The sequence below is a fragment of the Xiphias gladius genome, chromosome 8 (assembly GCF_016859285.1).
Source record: "Xiphias gladius isolate SHS-SW01 ecotype Sanya breed wild chromosome 8, ASM1685928v1, whole genome shotgun sequence".
Taxonomy (NCBI): Eukaryota; Metazoa; Chordata; class Actinopteri; order Istiophoriformes; family Xiphiidae; genus Xiphias; species Xiphias gladius.
Window position 1 is genome coordinate 16,280,428 of NC_053407.1, and position 15,707 is coordinate 16,296,134.

Consider the following 15,707-nt stretch of genomic DNA (forward strand, 5'->3'; position numbering starts at 1 on the left):
TCAAGGCCTCTCTTTCTCACTCCCTCTGTGACACACGGCAGGAGAACTGGATTATTTGCTGTGCTTGTCCTTGATTTCCACACATCATCTTTTTAGTTTCATAGCATCATGTTACTAGAAAAGATTTGTTATTTTTCTGGTTAAATTAAAACTGGATGAATTTGCCACCATACATGAAACTCTTATGATGGTCATACATATCCTACATGTATGCATAATTTGCTGATGAGAGAGCTGTGGGGTTTGCATCATTACTCACTGCTGCCTGCTGTCTCTGGTGCAGTATGCCAAGTGTCCTGCCTCCCCACACTCTGTCTGGGAGCCAGTGATGAGTGGGACTGTCACAGCCAGGGACATCTGGCTGCTTGCTGACGTCCCTCTCTTCCTCTCACACCAGGAGCCTTCGTGGTGTGGCTTGCCTGTCAGTAGAGATGTGCTAATGTGCTCCAACAGAGATGTGCTGTATAGTGTAAACCTTTGTCCTACTTTCATGAACTCTGTGAACATGATAAGGTGCCAAGATGAGGCAGGAGCAGGTAAACAGAGGGGAGCAGAGAGAGCTTCAACAGAAATGGTGCTTTAAAAGAAGAAAAAAACTCTGTTTTTGTGTATCTTTACCCTGTAGCAGAACCAAGCCACACCATCCCAGCGGCTACCTGAAATGCAAAAGAATCAGCTGAAGAACCAGAAGTGGACTGGGGTGCTCGGTATCACTTTGGTGGAGGGACAGGACCTGCCGCAGTATGGCCATGGGGACATTTATGTCCGCTTTCGCCTTGGTGATCAGAAGTACAAGAGCAAGGTTAGACTTGTTTTGTACAAGTCTTTCTCTTTTCCCACTTCTCCTATGCTCCCTTTTCTCATGCTCCTCTGTCTTTTTAATGTCTGTTCTTTATACTTAAAGTGTTTCTTCCTGGCCCCTATCTCTTACTTCACCACTTCTTTCACTCAGCAAGGGCCTGTCAGTGACTCAACCCCACCTTGGCTCACTGGGCCATGGAAGAAGCAGCTCATTAGACTGGGCAAGACTGCCACTCACTTCTTCCTGTGCTTCGGTTTGCTGGCTTCATTGCCCTCATTTGCATACCCAGCATGCCCTGTTCATCTACCTGTACTTGTTGGCCTCCCCCCTGATGATTCCATGGTGTACTTGTCTTGTGTTGTCGTGTCATTTCTTTGTAAACCTCTCTGCTTTCCTCTCTGCTTGTTTGTTTGTTGAACAAAGCTGATTCTAATTGGAAGCTGTCAGTGTTTACAATCCCAGAGTGGCTACTGAGGTGTACACATACAAGCACACACAAATAGAGACACATCCACACAACACACCTCTCTTTCTCCTCTTCTGCCTTGTTCTAGTTGGACTGAATGAAATCTTAATCCACCTGTCAGTGCAGGAGCTGCTTGGTCTGATAATGCATTAAACCTGACATTGCGTGAAAATGTGTGAGTTTGTGCGTTTCCACATTACTGTATGTGCTGAATCTGTGTCTTTACTGCCCTCAGAACCTTTGCATTCAGGCCAATCCCCAGTGGAGAGAGCAGTTTGACTTCAATCAGTTTGAAGATAACCAGGAGCCCCTGCAGGTGGAGGTGTACTCAAAGAGAGGGAGGAAGGGTGAGGAATCATGGGGAATGTGAGTATTTCCTGATGGGTAGTGTTAATTTTTGCTCACATTGGCTCCTCCACAGAACTAGTTGCCCTCATGTGTTACAATGGAACAATTCTCCTTTTGTGTCTCAGTTTTGAGATTGACCTATCAAGACTCTCACCTAATGAGAGGAAGCTCTACACTCATGTGCTGGACCCAGGAAAGGGCAGGCTAGTGTTTTTGGTCACCCTGAGACCCTGCTGGGGAGTCTCCATCTCTGACATTGAAACAGCTCCCCTGGAGAAACCTGATGAGAAAAACACAATAGTGGAGAAATTTGTAAGTCTGTTTTTTTGGTATTACATTTTTATTTAATATTTTATTTTAGCTGATTCAGTAAGGAGTACAAATATGTCATATGGATTTGTATGAAAGACTGGTGGACACATTTTCAATAACATTAAAAACAGTCTGTTACATAGTAAGTTAAATGCAAGGATGCAATTTTATGTGTTACATTTTTTAACCATGCTCAAAAATGTGGTTTGGATAACATTTTTTTAATGATATTCATTTTTTTAAGAGCTTAAAGAACTCTCACAAATGTGTGGTGGAAGTTGGCTTCCTTCAGGTCAAGGTTATAAAGGCAAATGATCTTCCTGCAACAGACCTCAATGGTAATCTGTAAAAACAATTCACTTCTTTGTTTTCTATTCTCATCTTCATGGCCTTCTCTTTACAATAAATAAAAACTCCTATTTGTTATTTGCAGGAAAAAGCAACCCCTTGTGTGTTATTGAGCTTGGTAACAGCAAACTGCAAACTCACACAATCTACAAGACTGTCAATCCGGAGTGGAATAAAGCCTTTACATTGTAAGTAAGACATCTGGAAAAAAATCAGGACATCTCTCCTGTTTTGTGTTGTATATTTTAATGTCAATAACATTTGTGTAACTCTTATATTACAGGCCAGTTAAGGACATTCATGATGTGATAGAGTTGACTGTCCTTGATGAAAATGGAGACAAAACCCCAAACTTTTTGGGAAAAGTGGCCATTCCTTTACTGAGTGTAAGTTTGTTTAGTTTGTAAAGATCTTATATATCGCAGAAATACAAAATATTAATTCATTGTAAATTATGACTATAGACAATTATGTATTTTTAAATTCTACAAGGTTAAGAACGGGCAGCAGATATGTCTGTCCTTGAAGAAGGAAGACTTGGGAAGTGCATCCAAAGGAACCGTCACACTGGTACTGGAGGTTATCTATAATACAGTAAGGATCAAACTGAATGAGGTCAAGTTTGTTAGAATGGTGGTAACATTCTGCATCATATAGTGTGAACTCAAAAACCTAGTTAAAATACAGTATTATTATAATTTTTTTGCTTTCTTTGTCCCAGGTCAGGGCTGGTATCAGAACCTTCCAACCAAAGGAGACAAAATTAATGGAGGAAAACCTGAAGTTCTCCAAAAAGGTTATCTATAATGATGTTTTAGCAGAATTTAGCAGATGGAACAAAAAAAGCTTGCCAGAAGGTCCCCCCCCACATCCCACTGATAAAGTGGCCACAACAAAGCAACACATGGTCATAGTTTGAATCGGTCATATTCAAGCTAATTAGTTTAATTGGCTTTAAACATCTAACTTAACAAGTAGCAAATAATAGATTGTAAAGCTGATTCAGCCTCATTGTAAAGTCATAAACATTATGTCCAGTATCAAATGATACTAACCAATTATTTCCATTTAGGTTCTTGCCCGGAATATATATCGGGTTCGAAATATCAGCACAGCAGTTCTGTACACGTTACAGTACATTAAAAGCTGTTTTCAATGGGAGAGCACGCAACAGAGTCTAATAGCCTTTCTGGTAAGTCATTGCCTCATGTTAATGAACTCTCTTTAAGCCTAGGGGCGAACAAGTTTTGTCCCATTTCACTGCAGCCCAGTTTTAACTCTTTCATTTTATGTGAATTAGATGTTGAGGAGAATCTTTGGTTTAGCCATTTTCTCTCTCTGCTAGTCTTTTTCCCATGAACAACAATGGCTGCCTTCTGTTTTTATCTCGTTGTATGTGATGGATATGCTTTATCCTTTAAATCAAACCCCACTTGGCTTTCCCTCAGCTCTGATGACATTAGAGTGTATTTGAAGGGATGGGGTTTGGGCGTTTGTACATCTGACTTCTTAGCAAAGCCTCCTAACCCGGGGGACGGTGTAAGGAGGATCACAGTCTCAGCTTCCTTGGGTGGAGGAGTGACAGTCTGCCTCCGAGATTTGAACCTTGTTTAAATGTCTCTGTTTAGCTGTTTTTAATGAGGGTATGTGATCTAAGGTCCTAAGCTTAAATAATCTTAAATCACCCTGTGAATCCCCCTCAGTACAGGACATGTAATGTCATGATTAAGAGTGTACACTTGCCATGAAAGCCCTGCCAGCACCGTGTCAGGGTGAGGAAGCGGTCACAGACAGGGTGTGTGAAGAACTCTCCTTTCACTGCCTTTCTTCTGTCTGCGCTGTCTCAGGATGACATGCAATTCATACCTGGTGTATTCTATAAGCCCTTCTCACTGATCCTGAGGTGCAAATCCCCCCAGGCAATGGCCAGGCTCAATGTATCACAGCCTTTAGAACAGCACGGCACACAGACAGGCAGGCGGACACATAGACAGGAAGACAGAGAACAATGCAGGCAATTGTATAAGGACAGAGTGGGAGGCAGGCTGCTATCTGGGAAAGAAAGTTGGAGCAAAGAAAGAGGAAGACAGTTCGGTAAGAGCGCAGTCTACGAAGGAAGATAGCAAGAGACTTGGAGGCAGGGATATGGGCAGGAGAGCAGGAGGATAGGCAGGCTGACAGGGGACAGGTCAGCGGGACGGGGCCGTCTTCTTCCACCTATAATTAGATCCTCCGCAGGCGATGGGAGTGTGTGGTGGCACACTCTAATCTTTCATTTCCACTTCTATTCCACCTGCTGTTTAGGAGTGCAGCACACACATAGAGAGTGTAGAATGGAAGAAAAAGACTTACATACTCAGTTTGTCATGATCATCATTGTTACTGTAATGTAGTGCTCCTCAGTCTTATTTTTAAACTTCATCTGCTCCCTTACAGTGAGATGGTAATTCTTGTGACATTGACTGTTGCTGCTTTGTCCTTTTATTTGAAACAACTGCTCTATTTTCAGACACTAACACCAGCATAGTGGTTGATATTTTTAAAAGCAGACAGTAACAGATTAGTCAGAGTACGCCTTTGTCTGCAACGAGGTGTGCTTCAAATAGTCTAAGTGTCGAAGGTGCAGGGCGAGGATCGACCAAACAGAGTGAAACTGCCACTGTGCATTCATCACCCACTCATCAGCAGACCGGGAGTTCAACGAGTGTAAAGTTCTTTTTTTCAATGATTTATTATATTCTCAACAAGCAAGAAGCACATTGAAACATGCAAATCACATGTAAATATTGCATGTAATTGCTAGCAACAGGAAAAACTCTGAACTTACACTAGTGTCTGACTGTCAGGGAGGGCAACAACAATGTCTTGACTGACTGTCATTACAAGTCTAGTACCATGCCACTATCCACACTTGTGCCCCTGCCCACTCCAAGGCCAAGCCACTGTACAGTCCCTCCTTCTCCTCCAAGTCATCATTTGCAATTAAGTTAGTGTTTGGAGCTGTCTAAAGCAGCATGCTACCATTTGCTTTAATGAAAGCGGCTCCCACTCCTATCTTTATATCTTTAGGCAGTGGTAATAAGGTAACTGATTCAGACATTGACAGATGGCCTCTGCTTGCCTCTCAGATGTGCATAATTATACCACTAGTGTCTGCTCTTTTCCACAATGGCAGGTAGCGCAGGGTTTCTCGGGGTCTGCCGGTAGGAAATTCTGCAGTGGTGGGTCTAACTTTAATATACATTACAATACATTATTTATCAAGCAGGCAGATCAGTCTTAGCCTTTTTCACCATATACATCCTGTAATGCATTACCGCTGTTGTGGTTTCTACTGGGACTGCGGGATGCTTGCGTAGTGCTTTACCAGGAATACTTAGCCATTATATCACTCAGTCCCACAGGCCAATTTTCTGACTTCCACACAGCATGCAGTCTAAATTTCTATCCTGTTTATGTAGATTCATGTATGCATTATGAAGTGGTTGTTGGTGTGTCGTGTGTAAGGTATTCAAATTTTTCATGACGGATCACTGCTCTGTGTTCACATTAGTGAATGACACTGTGGGAAAAAAATTATTATTTTTTTTCTTATTTTTTTTGAAGAAGGCTTGTTTGTTAGATAAATAACTTTTCCTTCATGAGTGTTAATCAGAAAGCTGCACATCCAGGAACATATAAATTGAGCATTTACGGATTGATGGGTTATTTAGTTTTTTGCTGCTACTGAGTGTTACTGTGCGAGAGGAAACTCTTTAAGGAGTGGAAAGTCGTGCAGTGTTGTCACTGTTTGTGAGTGCAGGAGGTTACTTGTTTTGATTGTGCAATTTCATCAGCAGACTCCATACTGTTTGAAGTTGCTTTCGATTTTCCACCAATGGGTTGCAGTTTTAAAATAGAGTCTAATTAGGTAATGTAACAAAAGAAAAAAATCTTTCTCACGCATTTAAACAAAGTTCTGGCAAATCCTCATAAACATTTTCATCAGTGAACGGAAATACAAACAAGAAATTTGGATTTTTTCCTCTGCTTGTTTATGCTACAGTAATGAGCCTAGGATCTGCGCTTTTCAAGAGTTTGACAACAGCATGTTCCTTTCCCTGAGAGAGAGAAAATGTGACAGCTAAAATCTTCATAAAATAACGGCCTTTAGATGTGCTTTTCACTAAGACTGAGCGAGATGAATGTGCTATACATCAGCAGTGACTGCAGAGGGGTCACCCAGAGTTCTCTGCTGCACACAAGAATAGGACCTGTAGATGGAGCTACAGCACTGCTGGAAACGTGAATGGTGGCACTAAGGAGATCAGTTACTTTTCCCAACAGGAGCCATTCGTGGGAACTCTTGGAGTGAAATCCTCCATTCTGTCCATTAGACCAAGAGAAACAAGTTTCTTCCACAAAAAAAGAAGAAAAAAAGCTAAATGAGCATGTATTATCCAGCCAAATTAATCTGTTTCAGAAGTTTAAAGTTGAGAACAATTTTGATTTAGATGAAATGGGTGAAAGTTAAAAAAAAAAAGAAAGAAAGATCATTTACACATGAAAGCTGATTTTGAGCTTTGCTGTCATTAGACTGCTTTAAGTATTTAAGTAGAATTAATATTTTAACATATGAAGTACCTCATCTGTCAGAGTTGGAGTAGAAAGAAACCTGTATACCTTATGTGAGTATTTCTTTTTGACACTGCCAGGTAGCAACCACTTTAGACATCATTTGACAGCCTGTGAAATGCTGATTGCCTCACATCACACACTGTAAAGATGGCATTTGATGAATGTTTGATGCGGTGCAGCTGTAAACACACTTGGCAGGTGCAATGGGTGCTTTTTCGGGGCTGATAGAATCACCGTCTCCCCAGATGAGGGCAGGACAGGGTCAGATCTGGCTCCAGAGGTCTCAGGAGACCACCTGTGTAGAGCCACAGCAGTCGGGGCCATTAACCAGAACACCAGCCCAGCCGCGATCAAAGCTTTAATCAGAGTTGTCATAATTGTTCTTGTTAACACTGTCCCTGAAAATGAGATGCTTTGTGAATCTTGGATCTGCCCAGTTGTGGTTTACTGCATTGCAGTGTGGCCGAGGATTTGTGAGAACAGTGAGAGGACTGAGCACGCCTGTGAATTGTCTCCTTGTTTCTGCTTTGCATCTGTTTTCTCTCTGTTTGAAAAAGTTGGAGGCCTTAAGGGAGTGGGTTTCTTCAGTCTCATGGGGGTTACTCTCTCCATCTCCATGGCTGTGGGAGTTCTCACAGACTGTGCAGTGGGAATGTGTCTAGTAGGGAAAAAAATGATGGCAGTGATGGCGATCTGTGTATTCATGGTTTTGAGTCTGAGATCTATTAATTATTAAATGATAGGCTATGACTACTTGCAAACTGCTCAGCAGTGCCTCCTGATTTAACACAGTATTATTATTTTGCTACCCTGAATGGCTATGTGTCTGTTGACGGCTATTGAAATTGGCTGAATGTAATGTGTAACCTTGAAACATGTCCTCTTATTAGTGGGATTAATAAGCTTTCACTGCTAATACTCACTTTATTAGGGCTGTGAAATTGCTCATGTTTTTATATCTTTAAGGACATGGATTTCAGGTTTGAGAACATATTTAATTCAATTTAAACTAACCAAATTCATCATTATTGTTTAGCATCATTAAACAGTGTAAAATAACTGTTAAGTATGAACAAGTAAAGTGTCTTCAGATAAATATTATCTTACTGCACTAAATAAATGTGTTGACATCTGAGCAGGTAAGGTTTTATCTGTGCATCTGTTGTTCTTTGTTGTTTTATATTAAGCCTGTTTCGAGCCTAGATGAAGTATGCTCTGTGTTTAACCCCATTGTGTGTGCTGTATCATAATGACTGTCTTTAACATACTCACCACCTTCCTAGTCACAGAGGACACCACTCCCCAGGCAGCTAAGGCGGCGACCTGTCCGCCCTTTGTGTGTGGCTGTTCCGGGGCCAGTCTTGGCCCCGCTACGTTAACGTGCGTGTGAGCTGAGCTGACAGGGAGAGAGAGTCCATGCCACTCCCTCCCTACCTCCTCAGGGGAAAAGGCTCGCATGGCAGATCTGTCACCCAGGAGGTCGCTCAGTGTTAACGCTCCCGACACGGATTAAACACTAGTGGCCAGTGCCGGAGTGTGGGGTCAGTGTAGCCACCGCTGACAGGCACCATGGGGCCCCTGCTGACTGCCCCGCTCCAGCCCCATACTAGTGCTACTCTGGCCCTGGCATGTGTCTGACAGGCGGGGAGACAACGGTCAGTGCTGGCCCTGTGAGCAAATGCTAATGCTTTGCCTTGCCCGGCTGCTCTTCCTCAGTGCTTTGATAAAGAGCTGCTATCACAGTTGCACTGTACTGTGCAAGCGTCCTTACAAGCTGTGGCATTTGCTTATCATTTTGCAATGGCTAACGTTTTGTTTAGAAATTAGAAAAAAAATGCTTAAACTGAATTAGCTGAAATTATACTATACGACACCATGGTTTATTATTATTGTTATAATGGTTTATTTTTAGTTTCCAGTTTACCCAAGGAATATAATTGTTTATGCTTATATTTAGCTGTGGTTTAATCACTAAAATGTGTTCCTTTGTTGTTTTTTTTTAAGCCATTGTAAAGCAGACTAATAGTAATCATTGTTAACAAACTGGAAAGTTAACCACTTAACTTGAGTAACTTAAGTACAGTAAATATCGGTGTTAGTATATTTGATTTGAAAATTGAATTGTAAATTGTATTGCACTCCAGAACTGTTGCAACCGATTTCGACCTGCTGAAGAGGGACATGAAATTCCCTATTTTACTGCTGTCTCTCAAATGTAGCCTCTCTCTCTCTCTCTCTCTTTCTCCCCCTCTTCCTCTCTCTTTCTCTCTCTCTCTCTCCCCAGTCGATAAGACTTGAGCTGAGCGTATGTGAAATATTTATTCAGCGTTAGCTCAGAGCACTATGGCTGCCCACACACTCTACCTGCCCCGGAGAGAAATCTTATCTGTGCTTCCTCTGCCTCTGACACCCCCTGAAAGCCTGTCCCCACACTGGCCCAAGCTCAACACAAATTACATGTCTCATTGCTCTGCATTTACAGCTACTTTAAAGCCTGCCGCTCCTGTCCCCTACATAAGCCCTCAGCCAGACTCTGTTTCAGCCTGGCTGAAAAAAAAAGAGACCTGCGTGAGCTGAGCTGCTACGTGTGCTTTTGATTCATTATTAATCTCTTTTTTTTATATTTTACTTGAAAAAATTAATTAATTAATTAAATTAATTTATATTTTACCGAGAAAAAGAAGAACATCTCTATTAGAGTAAAGACCATTCAGGGTTTGGAAGAAGCTCCTGTCTATTTAAAAAAAAAAAAAGACATTTTAATTTATATTCTTAATATTTGTTTATCACATACTTGTACGCCCTCACACGCATGGAATTTGTCCTTTTTCTGTCTCGAGCGCATACATGCACAGAGACAGCCACACAGATGCAGCCTGAAGTCAGTCTTGTTAAACTCTTTCAGTGTATGTTCACGTAATCTGGCATCCGTCCACAGCCCCCATGACTGACCCTCATAATGCTGCCTGGCGCTCTTCTCGCTTTGTTTAGCTTTCCAAGTGGAGTGCAACTGAAGAGAAGTAGTGAAGATACAGCCAAGATGAAATCTTCTGTGTTTTTGGATGGTACATAGACTTAAAAATAAGGGTATTTTTGAAATGTACCACGGAAAAAAATAGTGGAAAGGGTGTTTTTGGTTTGCTGTTTTTTTTTTTTTTTTTTTTTTTTTTTTTACAGCAACAGTAATGATATTGTATGGCCCCATGTGCTGTGACATTACACTAATTTGGCTTATCAACTGTATTATATTTGTTATACTTATGTGACGCGTACATTTATAGCCAGTTGTCTCCTGTATTGTATAAGGAGAGCATTTGGCAGCCTTAAGACTGGTGGTACGTCTGCCAGTCAGTGGTTTGAGTTGGTAGACTGTGCCACCCCTTCCTCTGCTAATCAATTTACAGGATGGTAGAAACCCTTAAAGAAGGTGTCTTTGTCCCTTTGTTCCTGCTACGATATCTTCTCCCTCTCCTGGGAGAGTGTGGGTGGTGGAAGCTGCCCTGCTTGCTCAGCTTTAAGTTATTTTATTCACACTTTTAATCGCTGAGTGCTTTATTATTAGGTGCTGGATTCTGCTGGCCAGGGGATCTGCATGAGAAGGCGCTGAATGCATTTAGTGGAATCATATTAATGGCACTATAAAACAAATCTGTCAGGCTGTTCTTAACCTTGCTGGCAGAATTGCTCTGCCCAGGGTTGCCCCCTTCTCCGAGCGCTTACAGGTGGCTAAGGAGAGTGCATCTCCATCATCTACTCCACCGTGTGCTAATAGTTTTATTAATTCATTCTTCTTGTTCTCCCTAGGCACCCTGTGCATAATCATACAGACATTTTTCAGCCAAAGGGTGTTTGTCAAGGGAGGTTTCCTATATTAGAGACACTCCTCCCAGACATACACACTAACACTTGTTCAATTACAAGTCATTTTTTATCCAATGTTGTGTGTAAACCTAAAAGCTCAGGTATATCGTTAATTATTACCTTACCTAGACAAATAAATGACTGTTTCACCACACTAGCAACATATTAGCATTGTGTTGAAAAAGTACAAGGTTTTACTTGTCATGCATGATTTGTGTATTAATTAAAAAAATATGCAGTCAGGCCCTTTTGACTGAAATGGAGCCTATCTTTGATGGCAATTAAAATGTGGATTATTTTTTTTATACAAATTTAAACTTAAGCCTGAAAGGTTCCACTTTGTCCAGCATGCCCTCTAATCACTCAGCTGCTTGCTAATAAAACATAAACCACTTAGTTCTGTCTCCATTTCACAGAAACTCTGGAGAATGTGAGGAGACAAGGGGAAGATATAGCCCTGCCTCTGCTCATTACTGTGGGATATCTGATGGCAGAATCTCAGTCTGTGCACCTGAGTTAAGGAATCTGAGAGGTTTTCCCAGATGTTTCTCTCTATAGTTTTTATTAGTGTTAAAAAAGCATGTAAATCCTGAACACATGGGCTGACATACCATGAGGGAAGAATTGAGAAGATATTTCTGACAGTTTTGGTTTATACCCTCATTTAAGCGCCCAGTTTAGACACAAGGCATTGTATTTCTGTAGGCTTTTATCTTGTCCACTGAGCGAGAACGCGGTGAGCAGAAATTTGCATTAGTGGGCGATTATGAATACCTGTGACAGATTCTCTCTGCCGGCTCCCTGGGCGGAAACGAATTGGCTCCCTCTGTTGACTTGCACAGGAAGACAGAGACCAAGCAATTAGACTTTAGTGGTTAATGTAGCAGCTTTTGCAGGGAGGGCAAGGAGGTTCAACATTCCTGCTGGGCTCGTGTCAGTTTCCAGGCACATTTCCCCCCCTTTTCTCTTTCCTTTTTTATGAGAATACTGGGAATATGACAAGCTACCTGTCCACCAGCCATCTGAATTCCTCTGGGGTGAGGAGAGCATCGCTTTAGAATCGCCTCATGGGAACTGAGGTGACAACACATGACGTAGGTTATTCATAACAGAGAGATGTACTGCAGCTACCTCTGCACATCATACATATTCATTGTTTACCTTTTTTTTTTTTTTTTTTATCCCCCACCAGCTCTAGTTTGTTGCTGTATATGTAATTCAAATGAGTTCTTATAAAAAAATAACAATAACATATTGTTCTTATTTGTTAATTTCCTTACATCTTGGTCATCCCGCTGTGTTTCTGCATGACGCCTCAGCTCACCAACCATCTCCCAGGTTGTATGGAGGGATAGTAAACGGTACAGCGGTGAAGCCTAGGGCACTTGGGCCACAGTGCTGTCTGCATTACTCATGGTTCACGTTTCTCTAGTGGCTGTTTGAACCTAGGCCTGGTGTGGTAGTAGGTAGACTGGCCCCCCAGAGCAACATGCACGGACTCTGCATCGTTGCTATGACAGGAGCAGTCTGCTGTTTACAGGCCTGCTCCTGAGGCCTGAAGGCCCCAGTGTTTCACATCCTGTCTGGGGCTTAACTTGAACATATTGTTCATACTCTAACCAGCCTCCAGCTCTTTGAGCCTAGACTGCACAGTGCTACCATTGTGTGGGGCCAGCATAGCATTCATATTGAACGTTTTGAAATAAACCTGTTATGAAAGTGCAATAAATGTAACTGTTGCAAAGGATGCATGATTTATAGAGAATGGCGTATATAAATTATGAGGAAAAATTTACCTTGTGAAAGATTTCTGGGGTAAATAAAAGTAGACCATATGTTGGTTCTATTGGCGCATAATCACACTATAATAGATTTTAAGATTCAACTTGCTGTTTGGGAATTTTTTATTTCATCCCTGTCAACCTGCTGGTGTGATCCTCCTCACACATTCCTGATAATTTCTGTTGGAGACAGACTCATTAGACTGTCACTAAATGGGTTTAAATGCAGCCGTCCAATTAGTGCTCTGCTGTGAAATGCAGTGGGTGTTGTGCAACGTGCTTAGCACCACTCCTTTACAGAATTATGAGGGATTACTCATTCAGTGTGATCCATCTTATTTCTACCAGGGGTCTTGGCTTTTCTCAGTATCATCGCCACGGAGGGGGTAAATGTTGCAAATGCTTCTCCAGTTGCCATATGTGCCTCGTCAGAGCGCCTCGCTGCCTCCGAATCTAAGAGGATTTGATGTGCTAGTTAAAAGACAGCATACCATGCCTATCCATGTCATACTTTCTGTTCGGCAGTAAGGCACTCTGCCAGCACAGTGTTATTGCTATATATAAACGGGATTTCAAGATATTAAAAGTTGTCCCTTACTTTCAAATCACTAAGAGTAAAATCTGTTGCCATTGGCTGTAAATCTTAGAGGCTTTACATGCTTGCTTTTCATGAGATTTAGGACATGGTTAAATCCGTTATATATTTTGTTTTGGGAACAGGCTTGCTGAGATTTGAAAGCTGGGTGCCGGTGCTATAGTGTGATGTGCTTTGCATTATACTCTCATGTCCTGTCTCCTCAGATCTTCCTTGTGACGGTGTGGTACTGGGAGTTCTTCATGCTGCCCCTCTTCCTGCTTCTGCTCATTGGCTGGAACTACTTCCAGCTCACTGCGGGGAAGGCCAACTCCAACCAGGACCTGGTGAGTGACGAGGAATCTGAACTCTTCAGTGTCTTCATTCATACAGATCTGCAGATGCATGCTGTTATAGTGCGAATTCAATCTGTGTTAACCCACCTATGGTCATACCTGGATGGAATGAAATCCTTTTGGTACACGTTGGCAAATTGCATTTTCACAGTAATGTCAATTAACAACTCTTACACTTGCATATATACAATATAATACAGGAGTTCTTCTATAAAATGCACCTCTGATTACAGTCAGTTGTGGCAGCATTCCGCATGTTTTATAGCTGGTTAGAGTAGTTTCTACGTTGTCTCCAGAGGCCCAATAAAACAGAAAGCAGTAAGAAGCCACTGAAATTAAATCACTGTAAATGTATGTATAGCCTGTAGTCTGTTGATATAGTCTCAGCACATCTGAAAAGGCAAGACTATAGTTCTTTCCACAGCATACCACTATCTCCTCTCTATCTACTGTTATGGAAATTATGTTTGCCCTACACATGTCTGTGAAGGTTAATGCTGTTCACACTTCTGACTGCCCCCCAATTTCACTGTGTTGTAAGCCTTCTCACTGGCCAGCCAGGGGCCTGGCCTGCTCACACACCCTCCCCAAAGAAACATTGCCGGCCCAGTGATTGTGTTTATGGCTGCTGGCAAAGATGCCGTCCCTAGGCAATGTTAAAGCCCAGGCTCACCCTCATATCCAGTGTGGAGACACTGTCACCCCTCTGTGACCCTCTGGCTGGCAATGACACAGCTCTGTTCCCAGGCAATGTCACAGTGTGCACCACAGTAGGGTCAGGGATGACTTGATATAAAGTGATCTAGGCAACAGCATCCAAATTAAATGTGTTTTTTTTTCTTTCCTCTTTCTGTTTTTCTGTGTGCTTATGTTGTGGAGAAATGAGATTGCTTTGGTGTGACAGTGCTCTTGTGAAGAAGGCCCTCTTTCACCTCTCCTTTTGTGTGAGGTCACCCCTGTGATGCAGTCTCTATGGAAACAAGCCTCTCCCAATAGGGGTGAATGTACTCAAAGAAAATTTCATTACTAGGTGTTTGTTAAAAATGCTCCAGTGCCCACATGTCCCGTTTGTTTGAAATCACCCTCTACCCTTTATTTTCTCTTAGGTGAACATGAGCATGGGTGACGACGAAGAGGAAGACGAGAAGGTATTTTATCTTGTCTCTTTCTAACATTTTAAGGGATAATATGCTCTGGTGGAATGTTATCACTTCTCAGTTTTCATTGTATTTAAAAATATATTTTTTTAGCTTTACCATCTATACTGGCTCTTTTAACATTTCACCGAGACATTACTCAGTGGTTTGTACAAAAATCCTTTTCGGACGCATCAGAAGTGTGAACTCTGCTAATATTCCTTTCTGAATAACCAAGGTTGAATTTAACACACAACGGTGTCTGCATGCTACCAGGTGGTACAAATTCCTAGTTCAGCAAATAGCTGCGATTCTTATACAAATTAGCACATGCTTCTTTGAAAACAGAAAATATCCTACCAAAGTGCCATACAGGTTCTAGTCAATATTTTAGCATAGTCCCAGTGACAGTTACTTCTCAGAAGCTCTAACTAAGAATAGAAATATTTTCATGCATCCCAAATGAGGGCAACATCTTTGAAATAGTTGTAGCATGTAGCTCTTTATTCTGATCCCCTGGGTATTCAGTGTCACTCTGCAAATGCACTCTGCTGAGATACCGGAGCCCTTTGAAAATCTATAAATCAAATTTAAAGAGCATCATCATTTAGACTTTGCACAGCTGTTGGGGATAGAATCAATAGATTTTTGTATCATCATTGTGTAATTGGAATAGTTATATTGAGAATGACCTTTTACTACCAGACCAAATGAACAATGTACAATAATACAGCAGTAAACTAATACTATACCCCAAAGGTTATCAGTCATTTTTACTTGTTCGTTTGTGAGAAATCATAAATGATCATGTTTATTAATACATTTCTCTGGTGTCTCTTGGAAAACAAAACAACAGGAAATCTTTAAGTAGCCTGAAAATTATACTTCCCCACAGCAAATAATATTCAATTACACTCATCCCACTGTTTTCTGTAGAGAAGGAAGTTAACAGGGATGTGTATTATTGCTTTATGGCAATGAAGTGTGGAACTAACGCAAAGCCTCCAAGCAATGACCCTTGCGCTGCGTGTCTAGGCCCAGGATTCATATCCATAATGCGCTCAATATATTCTGTTGTGATGACCTGAGGCAGCGAAAAAAGCCAG

The 15,707-nt window shown here is 41.6% G+C and overlaps 1 protein-coding gene across 2 annotated transcripts in view; it reads left to right on the forward strand.

Moving 5' to 3' along the window:
* The window catches only part of mctp2a (multiple C2 domains, transmembrane 2a), a 33,734-nt gene that overhangs the window by 9,778 nt on the left and 8,249 nt on the right, over positions 1-15,707 (forward strand). Inside the window, exons 10-20 of one of the 2 annotated variants that reach the window (XM_040133943.1) lie at positions 626-802; positions 1,504-1,634; positions 1,742-1,928; positions 2,173-2,266; positions 2,362-2,464; positions 2,560-2,662; positions 2,769-2,870; positions 2,998-3,072; positions 3,349-3,468; positions 13,337-13,456; positions 14,572-14,613. In XM_040133943.1, the coding sequence (XP_039989877.1) occupies positions 626-802; positions 1,504-1,634; positions 1,742-1,928; positions 2,173-2,266; positions 2,362-2,464; positions 2,560-2,662; positions 2,769-2,870; positions 2,998-3,072; positions 3,349-3,468; positions 13,337-13,456; positions 14,572-14,613 (1,254 nt within the window). The remainder of the gene's footprint in view (positions 1-625; positions 803-1,503; positions 1,635-1,741; positions 1,929-2,172; positions 2,267-2,361; positions 2,465-2,559; positions 2,663-2,768; positions 2,871-2,997; positions 3,073-3,348; positions 3,469-13,336; positions 13,457-14,571; positions 14,614-15,707) is intronic. The other variant, XM_040133944.1, reaches the window with a different exon arrangement.